Source organism: Lepidochelys kempii, chromosome 12 (assembly GCF_965140285.1).
Source record: "Lepidochelys kempii isolate rLepKem1 chromosome 12, rLepKem1.hap1, whole genome shotgun sequence".
Classification (NCBI taxonomy): domain Eukaryota; kingdom Metazoa; phylum Chordata; order Testudines; family Cheloniidae; genus Lepidochelys; species Lepidochelys kempii.
In genome coordinates, this window is record NC_136391.1 from 25200021 (window position 1) to 25215675 (window position 15655).

General features: G+C 35.3%; 1 protein-coding gene across 6 annotated transcripts in view; it reads right to left on the bottom strand.

Annotated features, from left to right (window-relative positions):
• The window catches only part of LOC140896301 (transcription initiation factor TFIID subunit 4), a 200672-nt gene that overhangs the window by 18556 nt on the left and 166461 nt on the right, over nucleotides 1-15655 (bottom strand). For 4 of the 6 annotated variants that reach the window (XM_073307901.2, XM_073307900.2, XM_073307898.2 and 1 more), the window contains one exon: nucleotides 9033-9071. The exons of 1 other annotated variant lie outside the window; for it this stretch is intronic. In XM_073307901.2, the coding sequence (XP_073164002.2) occupies nucleotides 9033-9071 (39 nt within the window). Of the gene's footprint in view, nucleotides 1-2786; nucleotides 2826-9032; nucleotides 9072-15655 lie in introns of all 6 variants that reach the window. One more of the 6 variants, XM_073307899.2, reaches the window with a different exon arrangement.

Consider the following 15655-nt stretch of genomic DNA (forward strand, 5'->3'; position numbering starts at 1 on the left):
CAGAAGCTGACCCTCATCCTGTCACTATCACAGCACCAGAGCCCAGAGCATAATTTTGTGTCAGCCCTGACACGTCCTTCCCATACCCGAGTCCCCCCTTCTCCCTATCAGGCTCCTGTACTCCTGCCACTATGCATTACTACTACCCCCCTGTAGTCACATACCCTCCAAATCCATGCCTCCCAATCTGTGGCTCAACCCAGCAGCTGGTGAAACAGCAAAGCCTGGAGTCAGTAGCAGGTCAGTTTAAATTTATAAACATTTATTGTACTGCTCATTTAAACTTTGCAGTTTATAAAATTATCAACAATTCTTTATCTCGTCCCGTTCTCTGCATCTCCAAATTGCTGCCTTCTCCACTGACTCCCACCCAAAACCAACCAACCACCTAAACTCTTAAAGGCACTTCTCTGCAGGATGGCCAACAAAACAGAGCAAATTTTTGAGTTTCTATGCCAAACTGTTTTGGAGAAAATTTTGGTTCGTGACTTTAAAAGTCTTTTTAAAATTTTTTTTTTTTTTACCTTCCAAACAGATCCTACTGTGGACTGAGATGCAGTATGAAAAGTTTCAGAAAGATCAGCTTCTTTTTTTAGGAAATTGGTATTACAGGTCACACAAAGTTGTAGAAGTAGTTAAGGAAGGGACTTAAAAACAGAACTAGTTTGAACACATGAACTGAGAGTACAATGAGTACAGGAATACATCTGCAAGAAATTTTGCAACAACACTGTGAATAAGATATAGCCTCTAGAAAATACAAGCCACAAGCCCAATTAGCAAAGACTTTAACAAATTATACATTGATATAACAAAGTTATATCCAGTATTACCATATCAATAAGTGACAAATTCTTGTCAAATTCCTGAAATCATCCCTAAACTGGTAACTTTAGTATCTTGTTAAAGTTGAATACCATTCAGAGTACCTTAGGAAGAGACAAATTAACAAGTAAAAGTAAACACCAAAGATCTACCATGATCTTTGCTTGATTATAAATAAATTTCAAATATATAGATACTGATCGCACCTAAGTTAGATAGGTGAAGGATGTTAAAATCAAGACCGTCAAAAATCAAAGGGGTCAGTAGTAACAAATCTGTTTACTAATAAAAACAGATATTACAGTATAATGGGAAACAATTCTCAAAGATACAAAATAGCATGTATAAACAAAAAAACAAAGACCAAGACAAAATTGTGTGATACCAACTGAAGAAATAAAACAGATCTAGACTGACAGTTTCCCAAAGCTGAAAATGACCAACAAATTAACTGAAATTTCTCATACAAATAATTACTAGGGAAATAGGCCACAGCTACAGGACAAAACACCTTTCCAAAATACTCGCCAAGAACGGAGATTAGCGATGGGACGAATTTTGGCAAAGTTAAACAAAAGGCAGTGGAGTGTAATATAGTCAGTATCTTTGGCTGGGAGCTGGCACAACCAATCATCAGCAATATGAGAAATAAGATTTACTAAATTAATTAGTGGAGGCAAATGAAAAAATGTGGGATTCAGAATGTGCTCAACAGTATGGAATGATGCTACTGGCCTATTTTTACCATTGGGAACAAGATATGAGAAACAGCTAGCTCTAGAAGAAGCAAGTGCATTATGCTACAACACAACATGAGTATTATAAAATGCGAGATGAATCTCAAGCCCAGAGGCTCTTTACCACCACTCCAAATCACAACTCTCTGCCTTCATTTTTCTCCTTTGCTACCATTCCACTTCTCCAAGTATTTCTGATTTGATTAACCCTTTTTCTTTATTGTCTGATATTTTCAATTTTTCTAACAAAATCAGATTCTTAAAAAGATAAATTGAATAATAATGGTAGAAACTATACTGCGGGGGCCAGATTTTCCAAAGTGCTCAGCACTCAGTAGCTTCCATTGTTCTCAATGGGAAAATGACCACTTCATTGGTACCTAAATGAGAGCAAAGCTCTTTGGAAATCTGGTCTCAGTTGTGGGTAATGTGCACTTTTGAAAATCTGGCCCCAGATGAATCATTACAGAAACCAGAGATGAAGTATTAACCTATTCTTGGTGCTTTGAATTTAACTTTGATTACTTTTTCTACAGTCTGTTTATAATCATGATCAATGAGATTTAATTGAACCACCTAAATTTATATTAGCCATTTTAGAATAATCAGTGTTTTATTTTTGGATTTGGTCTAAGATCTTTTTATCTCACTTTGGTACTTTGAGTTACGTAATTACTAATTACAGTCCTTTGATTATCCTGGACTGAAATATGTGATATTACTGAACAAAATATTTTAAGCAAATGTTATATATTCATGTATACAATTGATCCTTTTTGCTTTCTTAAAATCTGATTTTTCAAGATAGCATATATATAGTACTACCTGCATGTCTTATGTAGTAACATATGGTATTGTAGGTTATAACTATTTTACCATCTGTTCTATCTGAACTATAACCTTTATAATCCCATATCAGCTTTTGCCACTAACTACTGCAATTCTTAGATCTTGGCTTCCACTTACCCTTTTAAAATTAAATTGTAGCAAAATGGATGTCTGGGTTATATGTTGTTCTTCAGAAGCCTTCACTGCTCCCCAGCTGATGTTAGATGGTCAAAAGCCAACCAAAAAAAATTCTTTAAAACCAAAGTTTTTATTTTAGGCTGAAATCTGTCATATAACAAGGTAAAACTGTAATCAGCGCATCCTTTATCTTTCTGAAAAGGCTCCTAAGATCTTGATAACTTTATTCATGCAGCCATCATACTGAGGTTGACTTACTTTAACATGTTATGGTCCAGATCCTGAGTGGTGTCTCTCCTACAGCAGGAATAGTGGGTACTTAGCACCTTGCAAAATCAGGTTTATGTTCTTTATTTCATCATACATTATTTAGTTCAGACTCTATTGAAGCAGTGTGCTGTATCAAGTGGTCTATATCTCTGCTTGGGTATTTTCACATATTGCACGTTTAGTATAAGATCAATTTAGTTTGACATTTTTATACTCTAAATAGTAAATACAGAATCATAGGACTGGAAGGGACCTCGAGAGGTCATCTAGTCCAGTCCCCTGCACTCATGTCAGGACTAAGTATTTTCTAGACCATTCCTGACAGGTGTTTGTCTATGAACAAATGAAAAAAACCATGACCTTAAAAAAACAATAATGGTACAAATTAAAACACCACAATGAAAAAAGAAAAATAACTTTTATATAAAAAAATGAAAATGTATTGTATTACTAAAGTATATTCCCAAAAACACACAAAATAAAAAAAGAAATAGATTGCACAAGATGGCATTCAACAAAGCAGTTGAAGAATGCAGTAAAGGAAAAATCTAACAAGTGCTGATATATAAGAGACAAGATATTTGGGTAACTTTTAGTTAAGAAATAAGTCAAAAGGTTTCCAGACTTCGTTAAACCTTTCTACTATATCAATTTCATTAGATGGCTCTTTTACAAATTTATATATAACAGTTATTAAATGAAAACAATGACTGAATCTCAAAAATCTTTCTACTGTTGAAGTATTTGTTTCAGATTAAACAGAAAGTCTAAATTTCAAAATGGGCAGACTTATGAAAGGTTTAAGAGGTATCCTAATAACAAAACTGGTCTTACTGAAAAAGGAAAGTTTGTGTGCCCTAGGGCAGGGGTTCTTAACCTTTTTCTTTCCATGCTATAAAAACTCCACTGGGGCACCTGGCATTAGCCACGGTTGGAAGACAGGATACTGGGCTAGATGGACCTTTGGTCTGACCCCGTATGGCCGTTCTTATGTTCACTACCCACCTGTGTCACAACTGTTTTTCTGCACATAAAAGCCAGGGCCAGCATTGGGGGTAGCAAGCAAGGTAACTGCCCAGGGCCCCATGCCACAGGGGCCTCTGCGAAGCTACACTGCTCAGGCTTTGGCTTCAGCCCCATGCAGTGGGGCTTTGGCTTTCTGCCCTGGGTCCCAGTGAGTCGAATGATGGCCCTGCTTGGCAGACCTCCTGAAACCTGCCTGCAGCCCCACAATGGGCCCTTTAGTGAGAACCCACTGCCTTTAGGTGTGTCTGCACAGGGATAAAAACCCACGGGTCAGCTGACTTGGGCTTACGGGACTCAGGCTCTGGGGCTGAAAAAATCACTGTGTAGATGTTTGGGCTTGGGCTGGTGCCCAAGCTGTGGGACCCTTCAGCCTCGCTTGGGCTCCAGCCTAAGCCCAAATGTCTGCACCACAATTTTGAGCCCTTCAGCCTGAGCCAGCTGACCTCAGCCAGCCACAGCCATGCCACAGGTCTTTTATCCCTGTGTAGACATACCATAGAGAACAATTATCAAAACTGGAAGTCAAAAGGGATATTTACATTTACCTAAATGAGATCAGAATTTGCCCCAAGTTCTGATTTTCAAAACTAGCAAATATCACAGCATAGCTAGACCAAAATAAGTCAATATGAAATAAGGTTCGTAGCATTGAGATGAAATTGTATTGCTTTCGTTGATCCATATTTTGTCCCAAACTGTTCACCAGCAATATCTAGGTGCGTTCTCCCAGACACAGAGCAAACTCAGCAGAAGAATATATTTTTCTGAGACAGGTCCATAAACTGAGGGAGAAGCTTCTTTGCAAAAGTCTGATGTTCCATGTCATCAATTTTTAGTTTCATAGTGAAGCTGAATTTTCAAAGGCAGCGTTAATTCCAGGGATTTGCAGAATAGGTTATCTGGGACACTGCATTTACATTTTAATTCTGTCTTTCGAAAAGCTACACACTATTTAGCTAAAATCTATGAGAACTTTTGGCCTAGGTGTAATGATTTCCATCTACAGAAATATTGCTTGAGTTTCATATTAAAGAAAACGTATGATATCTACAAGAAAATATACACTTCTGGTTTTATTAAATTTAATAAAGAATTGGCATTTGAAAGAATAATTTCCCGCGGACTGTGAAAATGGAGGGAAAATCAGATATGGATATTACTAGGGCTGTCAAGTGATTAAAAAAATGAATTGTGATTAATCATGCGATTAAAAAAATTAATCATGATTAATCACACTGTTGAACAGTAATAGAATACCATTTATTTAAATATTTTTGGATGTTTTCTACATTTTGAAATATATTTATTTCAATTCCAACACAGAATACAAAGTGTACAGTACACACTTTGTATTTATTTTTTATTACAAATATTTGCACTGTAAAAAAAATGAAAGAAATAGTATTTTTCAATTCACCTAATACAAGTATTGTAGTGCAATCTCTTTATCATGAAAGTTGAACTTACAAATGTAGAATTATGTACAAAAAAAACCCTGCCTTCAAAAATAAAACAATGTCAAACTTTAGAACCTACAAATCCACTCAGTCCTAAATCAGCCAATTGCTCAGACAAACAAGTTTGTTTACATTTGCAGGAGATAATGCTGCCCGCTTCTTGTTTACAGTATCACCTGAACGTGAGAACAGGCATTCACATGGCACTGTTGTAGCTGCTATTGCAAGATATTTACAAGCCAGATGTGCTAAAGATTCATATATCCCTTCATGCGTCAACCACCATTCCAGAGGACATGCATCCATGCTGATGATCAGTTCTGCTCAATAATGATCCAAAGCCGTGCAGTTCAAGGCATGTTCCTTTTCATCATCTGAGTCAGATGCCACCAACAGAAGGCTGATTTTCTTTTTTGGTGGTTTGGGTTCTGTAGTTTCTGCATCAGAGTGTTGCTCTTTTAAGACTTCTGAAAGCATTCTTCATACCCCATCCCGATCAGATTTTGGAAGGCACTTCAATTCTTAAATTGGATTAAGTGCTGTGGGTATCTTTAGAAATCTCACATTGGTGCCTTCTTTTCATTTTGTTAAACCTGCAGTGAAAGTGTTCTTAAAATGAACAACATGCTGGGTCATCATCCGAGACTGCTATAACATGAAATATATGGCAGAATGCGGGTGTAAAACAGATAAGGAGACATACAATTCTCCCCCACTGAGTTCAGTCACAAATTTAATTAACACATTTTTTTTAACGAGCATCATCAGCATGGAAGCATGTCCTCTAGAATGGTGGCCGAAGCATGAAGGGGCATACAAATGTTTAGCATATCTTGCACATAAATAGCTTGCAATGCCAGCCACAAAAGTGTCATGCAAATGTCTGTTTTCACTTTCTGGTGACACTGTAAATCAGAAGAGGGCAGCATTATCTCCTGTAAATGTAAACAAACTTATTTGTCTTAAGTATTACAGGGGTAGCCATGTAGTCTCTATCTACAAAAACAACGAGGAGTCTGGTGGTACCTTAAAGACTAACCGATTTATTTATTTATTTATCAATAAATCTGTTAGTCTTTAAGTTGCCACCGGAGTCCTCGTTGTTTTTGTTTGTCTTAGTGACTGGTAGAACAAGAAGTAGGACTGAGTGGACTTATACGCTCTGAAGTTTTTACATTGTTTTGTTTTTGAGTGCAGTTATGCAACAACAAAAATCTACATTTGTAAGTTGCACTTTCACAACAAAGAGAATGCACTACTGTGCTTGTATGAGGTGAACTGAAAAATACTATTTCTTTTGTTTATCATTTTTACAGTGCAAACATTTTTAATAAAAATATACACTTTAATTTCAATTACAACACAGCATACAATATATAGATATGTAGAAAAACATGCAAAATATTTAAGAATTTAAGAAATATTTAAATATTAAATTAAATATTAAATAAATATATAAATATATATAAATAATAAATATTAAAATAAATATTAAATGAAATATTTAAGAATATTCCTTCCTTAGAGGTTTTTAAGGTCAGGCTTGACAAAGCCCTGGCTGGGATGATTTAACTGGGAATTGGTCCTGCTTCGAGCAGGGGGTTGGACTAGATGACCTTCTGGGGTCCCTTCCAACCCTGATATTCTATGATTCTATGATTCTAAGAAATTTCAATTTGTATTCTATTGTTTAACGGTGTGATTACAACTGTGATTAATCACAATTAATTTTTTTAATCGCAATTAATTTTTTTGAGTTAATCGCGTGAGTTAACTGCGATTAATCAACAGCCATAGATATTACTAATCTTTTCTTATATTCAGACACACTTTGTTGGCATCCTTTCGTCTGCGAGAGACGGTGGGAATTGCAGCCTATGATGTAGATGGTTTGCAATGTCTCATGTGACTGAATAGGGCCAATCCAAGATTTGCATGATCTTTGGCAGTTACTGCAACTGTATGTGTCTTGGCTGATAGCTGTTTGCTTCTTACAGGCTCTTTTCTCTTCAAGCTGTAGGAGCCAGCTCCTGTCATGGACTTTGATACCCTGATAGAGACAATGGCGCCACTTGTTACAATCACTTGCCAAGATTTCCCATTGGTCAGGGTCAATTCTAAATTCCTTTATAATTAAGACATAACTCAGAACATTAAATGATAATAGCTCAATATACTTTTTCTTTTGACCTATTATCCCCCATCAATTAGTCCCATCAATATTATTGTAATGTCTCAAGATTGGAAATGGATCCCATTAGCACATTTATAAAGGAATATTCTTGCAAAATAATTTCATGCTAACTTTTAAAAATGAGCATGTATCTTTTCCCTTTAGAAAGATTTCATGCCTTCTCCATTCCTAACTATAATGCCACTTCTACAAACATTCGTACCTCTATGGTTTCTGTTTCGTGTCTGAACAAAAGGAGATAGAAATTCCTCAGTGTGAAGAAATCAGTTCATGAGATATAATTTTGTTTTTTCCACATGAGTAGTTTAAATATGTTATTTAATGTTATCTTGAGGCATAAACATAAGGCATGTAGGTTAGAAAAGTCAAAACTACATCCTTGTGTACTAGATATTTCAAATATTGTGTTTAATGTGCAAATGACATAATGAACACAATGCTTCATTAAAGTAATTTGCAGTGCAGTTGTAACAACAGTGCAGAAATGCTGGTCAGTAATAGTATATATTTCATACATAACTTCCAGCCATATAAAAATATTTTACTTTTGAAAAATCTTCCACTGGAGGGGAAAATGCTTGTTTTTCTTTTAGGAGTTTATGTTAAAATATTCCCTTCTCCACACAGAGCAATAGTGAAAAAAGCTTCAACAGATATCAATTAGAGTTTATAATTCACTTTTCCTCTTCATATACAAGAGGATATTATCTTTTATATTTTGCAATTTTCTTTTGCATTTAAACATTTCCCACCTCTGCATTAAAAATGCCTTTTATTATGCAGTTGAACAGGCTTTCCTAGGTAGGCATCCCTAGAACTTAATCCTGATTCACAAAACAAAAACATCTAATTACTCCACCTGCATAATTCATTGGCCCACAAAGAAAGTTGGCCAACTCATGATCTTATCTAACAGACACTACAGAGCACATATAAAGAGGTCACTATATGAGGGAAGCCTTCATCAGGCTTCACTGGCAATTGCTGCCAATCAGTATCAAGACTGCTTTGGAATCAGATACATACAGCAAGGTGTTCACTTACAAGTACCTGGGCCTCCCCTTCTCCCATCATCAAATCAGAAAATATAAAGGGAGGGATGTCATTTTGCCACTAAGAACCTGAAGTTCCCAAGTAGTCAGCTCTGTCTAGTGTTATGTTATGTTCTAAGATCATATTTGTGACCCTCCACAGCCACATGCAGCACAGTAAGCCACACAGAAGTTTTGTGGTGAATTTAGTCCTATTAATAAAAAAACATGAGAAAACAATCCAAAGTCTCAGTCTATGAAATTCCCAACACTTGAAAAAAACACTCAAAACCTCCAGTGGTATACAGTAATATTACAGAGATAGAGGGTAAATTGAAGCATAGGAATTATCCAGATGAGAAAACTGGACTACCATGATCAAGATCTCCTTAGTTTGCGTAACATTTTCCTACCATTGCAAATGATATAATGTTAATGAAAAGCAATGTACATTCACATCATACAGACAGACTTAGTGTAGCTCAGCAAGACAAAAACTTATTAACAGTCTGTCTTCAGGTCTCACCTTTTTCTCCCCAGATTTCATTCTAAAGCTCCATACGACCTTTAAAAAAAACAAGCATCCAGTTTATTTCATTTTTGTGGTCAAATATCTAAGGCCTACTAAACCATAAATATTGCAAATGACTTGGCCTACTCTTGTTCAGTTAGTGGAACACCTTAGAGTGACACACAAACTTCAGACAAAAAGACTAAATTATCTTCCACAAGTACTATGGAACGGATTCTACATGAGAAAACTTTTACTACGCAATAACTAAGGCTTGCCAGAAAATCACAATTCTGAGGTTTTTGAAATTTGTTCTCATTCCGCATCAAAATGAGAATGAGAGGATAACGTGGAAGACAGGTCCCAGGCCATTTCCCTAACCACTGAGCTACAGGGAGCCCCCTCTGTAGAAATGCCACCTTAGACCTGAGAAAGCTTCCTGACAAAAAGGTCGGCAAAAAAGATTTTCTGTGAAACTTTTAGGTTTTGACAAAACAGCATTCTTTGGACAGAAAAAAGTTTTGTCAAAACATTTTTGACCAGCTATAATAATAACCTAGAATTTTAGGCGGCCCAATTCTACAAACTTTCACTCACATAAGTAAGTCTTTACTCATGTGAGTAGTCTCATGGGCCAATGTAAAAAATATTCATGTGTGTACACGTTTACAGGATCAGGCTCTTAGGATTTAATTAAACATATATTCTGGTCCCACAATTTACCTGACTTTTATTTAAAATGCTTACTTTAAAACAATGAGATATGGGTATTTCCCCCGCTGTAGTCTGAGGTTCAGAAGACAGTGGATGGGAGGGAGAATTATTACTTGAAGCCAGACTTCCCCCTTCTACGCCAAGTCTCCACAATTACGTTTGAAGGGCTATGTCATATACTTCAAGTAGTAATTAACAACAGAAATGTTTGGAATAAACGAGTAAGGACAGGGCATTTGAAAAAGAGTTAACAGATGTCCTTAACATTGCTGCTGGCCTAATAACATTGCTGCAGTAATTTATTTGATGTGGAGTTTATTTAACTGCTGCAAACACATAGCGCTATAATAATTATAAGCAGGTTGCATTAAGCATAATACATATTTGATATATAACAGTTAAAAAGAATCTCAGATACTATATGCCTCAAAAATGGGGTATACACAGTACTTTCTGTATTCTGATTTTAAAAAGCTGACCAAAAATCACTGCAGACTTTGCAATGAAAAAATAGAGTTCTTTAAAAAATAATTTCATCTATATTTTGTGATAGCAAACAGATTTGATTCCAACTCCAAATCCTGGCATACTTCAGTAAGCTATCAGCACAGCAGTGCTTCCTTTTTCCCCTTTGAAAAATGAAAGAATTAAATTCAAAACAAACAACTTCAATTTAACACCAAACTACAGGATAACCAATCTTAAAAATGTCAAATTGTAATGGATCTTAATACCCATATAAAACACAAAAATAGTGGCATTGTTCCTTGGTAATGCATAGCAACCTTACAGAATTTCAGTGAAGGAGAAAGAAGAGAAAAACACCTTATTACTTCTAACTCCTGCGAGCCATTTTGGTCTCCAAAGGTTTTAGACTGCCTGAGGCCATGTGTCTGCAGTGTTTCGGGAAATGACTTGCCTTCGCACGAACACTGCTATGTTCTGCAGCACTGCTGCCCCCCAGCATCCCCGCTCAATTTCTGTTTAACTCTTCCTTACCTATATCAGCCTCTGTGGGGTTTTTTTTCATTTTTTTTTTAAAGCAAGATTTTAGAAAGGTTTTTTTTGGGGGGAGGGGAGAAGAGGGGTGTTTCAAAACAAAAAGAAAACAAAGCTTTTCTGCCAAATTCTCTCAAAAATGCAAACACCACAATTTATCTGCATATACCCTTGAAAGGAGTTTATTCTCTGATAAAATTTTCTAACAAAACTAGCTGTGATCGCAGACCTTTAAAGTTTGATATTGCCCAAATATTTCTCTAGTTTACCTCAGTAAAGTCAGAATGGTTAGAAACATGTAAAAATCATCATCATACCCACTCTCCCCACCAAAAGCAAGAACCATACCTAGGAAAAAATGTTTCAGACAATACTGTATTTAGGTTTTTAATTACATGCAAAACACTGCACTATAGGCCAAGACTAAATATCGGCTAAAAGCCTCATCACTATTAACTTATTTGTCTGAGCACCAGAGTACTAAATAGGAGTAGGAAATATATTCTTTCATATACAGGGAAAGAAAGAGAGCAATTTCTTCCTACTGATACATTTTCTGAAGTAACTTAGGCAAAAGGTCCCCCACCCGCCTCCATTTTCTGAATAAATTCAAGGCTATGCACTGCAAGCTACTTTGTTCCATGGCTCTTTAAAAAACCTCTAGAAAATTCCTAGCCAAGGTCACTGCTGATTGACTCAAAATATGACAGTGTAGGAGGCTACTAAAATATTCTGTTCATCTCAGAGGTTGAATAAGCAGCACTAAGAGGAAAAATCAATATAATACTTCTCAGTGAGGAAGAAAACAGAAAATAGTTTAGCAGTTAAGTGGTTAATGCAATTCCTAAGTGTTCAGCAATCATTGCAATTTAGTGCCATTTCGATTATTACACAATAAACAGACCATGTTGTCTGGAAGCAAATTTTTATGAGTATAGCTGAAGGGGTTGCAACTTATTTAGCTGCTGAAACTCTAAGGGAAAGAACATTTCTGAATGCTAACACTACAGATCTGAAATATACAGGTACACTAGAAAGGTTATTTTTAGGTCACTACTATGGTAACTAACCACACTGACCTTTAAAATTAGTATGCAGTTAACAAAGAAAAATAAAGTTCAATAAAATGTTCTTTAAAGAGTATCACTTTAACAAACAATATTGCACATTCTTGTTGTGCAATATGTTGTCAATTTTTAAAGCTATTAATTTCACAAAAGAACATCATGATAACATGGTCAGGAAATCTGCTAACTCTGGTAAAAAAACATCTAAAAAATTAGAAAGCTGTGTTTTAGCTACCACAGTTCTAAAAAAAACTTTTCAAAAATTAAGATTTGTTTGTTTTGCAGACAAAGACACAGTGGTACCAGTATAACAAACATCATATTTTTATATAATGTGTAGCTGAGGCAATGTTTAGACTAAAGATAGCCAAAACTATGAATCTTGGATTGTTTTGCCTAATTTTGCCAAAATACAAAACTTACAATTGATTTCAAACAGCAAACTCTGCTCTGGAATTAATAAATGTGAAGGCAATTCTTTAAAAGGCAGACAAGAAAGAGCCAGGTTCAGGGGAGGATGGAGGAGATTAAGAATGTATGGTTAACAGCAATGGAGCCTTGGAAAAGGAAACATATTAATGGAAAATACCTTGGGCCCAATCCTGCAGTTTTTACTCAGGCATAAGTCCAATTAATTTAGAATGAGTCCTTTGTTAAATAAATAATGGAATCTCAGTAGTACGCTTGGTCACTCCACTAGGTAGGAAATGGAAGTTAGATTTTGGCTGGTCATAATAGTAAGTTGGCTGTTCAATAAAACATCCTTTAAAAAGGAAGGTTTTAACAAACAATATTTATACTGAGCATTGGAAAGATGCATCCTTATCCTGGCAGAATTAAAGATTTATGAACACGGGTTACATTTATCCAGATTCAGCAGCCTTTTGATGAAAGGTTATTGGGGCATTCTAGAATGCTGTCCAGAGACTGATAGAAAAAGCAGAATAGTAGCTAGAAAGCTGGGGTTTCATTTATTATTATCATTTCTACAGGAATCTAGGTCATATTTTGGATCTTTATCTATTTTTTGCTCTGCTAAAAAAATCTAATTTTTTTTTAATTGGGGGAGAGAAAGGAGGGTAACCCCAAGAGCCAATCTAGATTTTTTAAAACCGTGCTCTATATGTCTAAATGATTGCTCCTGAGGTGACATTCTACTTCCCTTCACCACAGGTTCTACCTTAAAATGGAAGGAGTCCTTTATGACCAATGATGTCTTGGGTCATCAGTACAGCTTTTAAGTTTATTTAGTTGTTATAGTAAATCTGTATTGCGTTCTCAGTCACAGGTAGGCAGCTGACCATTGCCTAGTACTATAGGTAAGTACAACACAATTAGTCACCCATTATCTTAATTATTTAAATTATGGTAGGGCCTGAAGTCCCCACCTGAAACTGAGAATCTAGTATGCAAGGCACTGTACAAACACATAGCAAGAGACAGTCATAATCCTGAAAAGCTTTCAAGCTACAAAGACAACACAAAGTGTGGGACATAGGGAGCATTAATATCTCTATTTTACAGATGGGGAACTGAGGCACAAACACAGAGTGGAAATTAATCAAAATCTCCTGAGTCCCAGTGCCTTCAATGTGTTGTGAGGGTTCTCACACTTACAAAAACAAGTCCAGTGGCATTCAGGCACCTAAATATAGATTAAGACGCCTAACTTTAGGCACCTGGTTTGAACATTCATGTAAATGTTTTGTGGGTTTACAAATCCATTGATTTGAACAATATCAAATGAACATTTTTATGTATGTGTTCAATGTAGTTCTAATGAAGCATACAGATGACAGGCCAAATTCTCTACTAGTCTAACTCCAATTAAGTCAATGGAATTACACCAGTAGGGAAACTGGTCCCCCTACTTAACATAATTGCTTAGTGTACTTAAAATTGAATTTTCTTTGTAAAATATACTTGAACAGTTAATAAATAATCAATTAAACAGAGCAAAAGGACCTTAATGCTTAATCTCAAAATGTTATCATATCACTATTCTGAAAACGTCACACATTCAAACTCACATTAGCTTAGCCCCCTTTTTAAAGCAGTTATTTAGATGGTAATAAATAATCAAAAGTAATTTTCTGAAAACCAGCCAAGATTCTGAGCTTTCTTCCTGATATCTTTTGTGCCAAACCTGCTTATAGCTGCTGCCCATCACAGTAGCTGATTTAAGGGCCCGAAGAATGTAAATGTGCCAGCCACATGAGAATGTTAAGCAGGAACAAATCAAGTGAACCCAACAGAGCCTGTCTATATGATTGCTAACTAAGACTAGTTAACCTATCCATTTAAAGTTTCCCATGCACTACAATTTCCAAATTAATGTTATGTTCAAATAGATTAAAGTTCTGATTGGCTATTTTTCATTTTGATACTCCACTGGTAGTTATACAAGACAGACTATGTTGGAATATTAACTCTTACGATAAAAACTATTTTAAAAAACTTTAAAATTAAAATTTAAGTTAAAAATGGGGGGGAATTCATTTTTATGTAAATATTAATTCTAAGTGTGTGCTTCCAGCTACATTGGATAGTTAATCTGACACAATACAGAGAAACTGCCTACCGGAACAAGAGGTAGAAATAATTATGATCTCTTACCGGTAAAAATTCTGGGTTAGCAATACAGAGTTAGCTTTAAAATACAAATTTTACTTGCCATAGCAAGTATTCTGCTCTATAAAGAAAATACTAATTCAAAAGATATAGTACATTAATATATATTTTATTTTAACCTATTTAGAGTGCAAATTTATTTAAAATACAATAAAATGACGTGCAAGTCTAAAAACTAAATACAAAAATCCAAGAAGAATGTCAAATGAACAAACTTTTTAACTCTGCAATTTTTATTTTATTAGATGCTATTCCTAACTTGTTAAAATTGATCAAATAGAAAGCTGTGAATAGAGAAAAAATTAAGCCAACTAGAAAAGTGTGACTTGGATTTAATATTTTATAATTGCCAAGGGACATACTGAGATCAATGAATTTTTGCCCGAGATGAACGTCAGAAAGAGATGTACTTCAGTCTTTTAGGGAACATTGGTCTATTTAATTCTTGTGTCTGATGCATGTGAAATATGCCTGTCTTGGCCTTCTTTCTTGCCTTGAGGCAATGCTGGAGGCAGACATTACCACTTTTAATAGGCCGCCATCTGAGGAATGGCAAGGGATCCAATAACCCATCGACTCTAATGGATTTGCCTGTTTATTCACTTACACCTTTTTTTTGCAGCTAATTTTAGTTTTGCATGCTGAGTTGTTTCACTTTAAATTAAATGAATAGAAACAAAGGCAAAAAGACTGTGCAGCTAATAAACCATGATTATTTTCGAAGTTCTTCTCAACAGGATCCTCCATACATTAAGGTATATCATTTGAGAACAGATTCACTGCTGTGTTTTTCCACTTGTTGTCAAAATTAACACAGCTTTTTGCAGATCTAGTGAGACAGAAAGTAGATTATTATAACGCCTTAATTATAATTTATTGTGATTTGTAGCAGCATTAACTACCCAACTTCAAATCACTGAGATATTTGAGCATCTGAAAAAAGAGTACTCTAGGTTAAGCTATTGATTAAAATATTATTGCCAACTAAAATAGTATAATATTTAATCTAGACTTCCATCTGTACTTTGAGGAATATATGTAATATTTATGTATTTATAAATCAAATGGAATCCCTCTGCTTGCAGAAATATATAAGTAACATTGATTAGTAACAATCTCCTATAGGTTACATTTTTAGGAAAATGAACATTCCATGCTATGTTTTATCAGAGGATAGTAACCTTAAATTTGGAATGCATTATTGTTGTTTTTCATCCTTAACAGGAA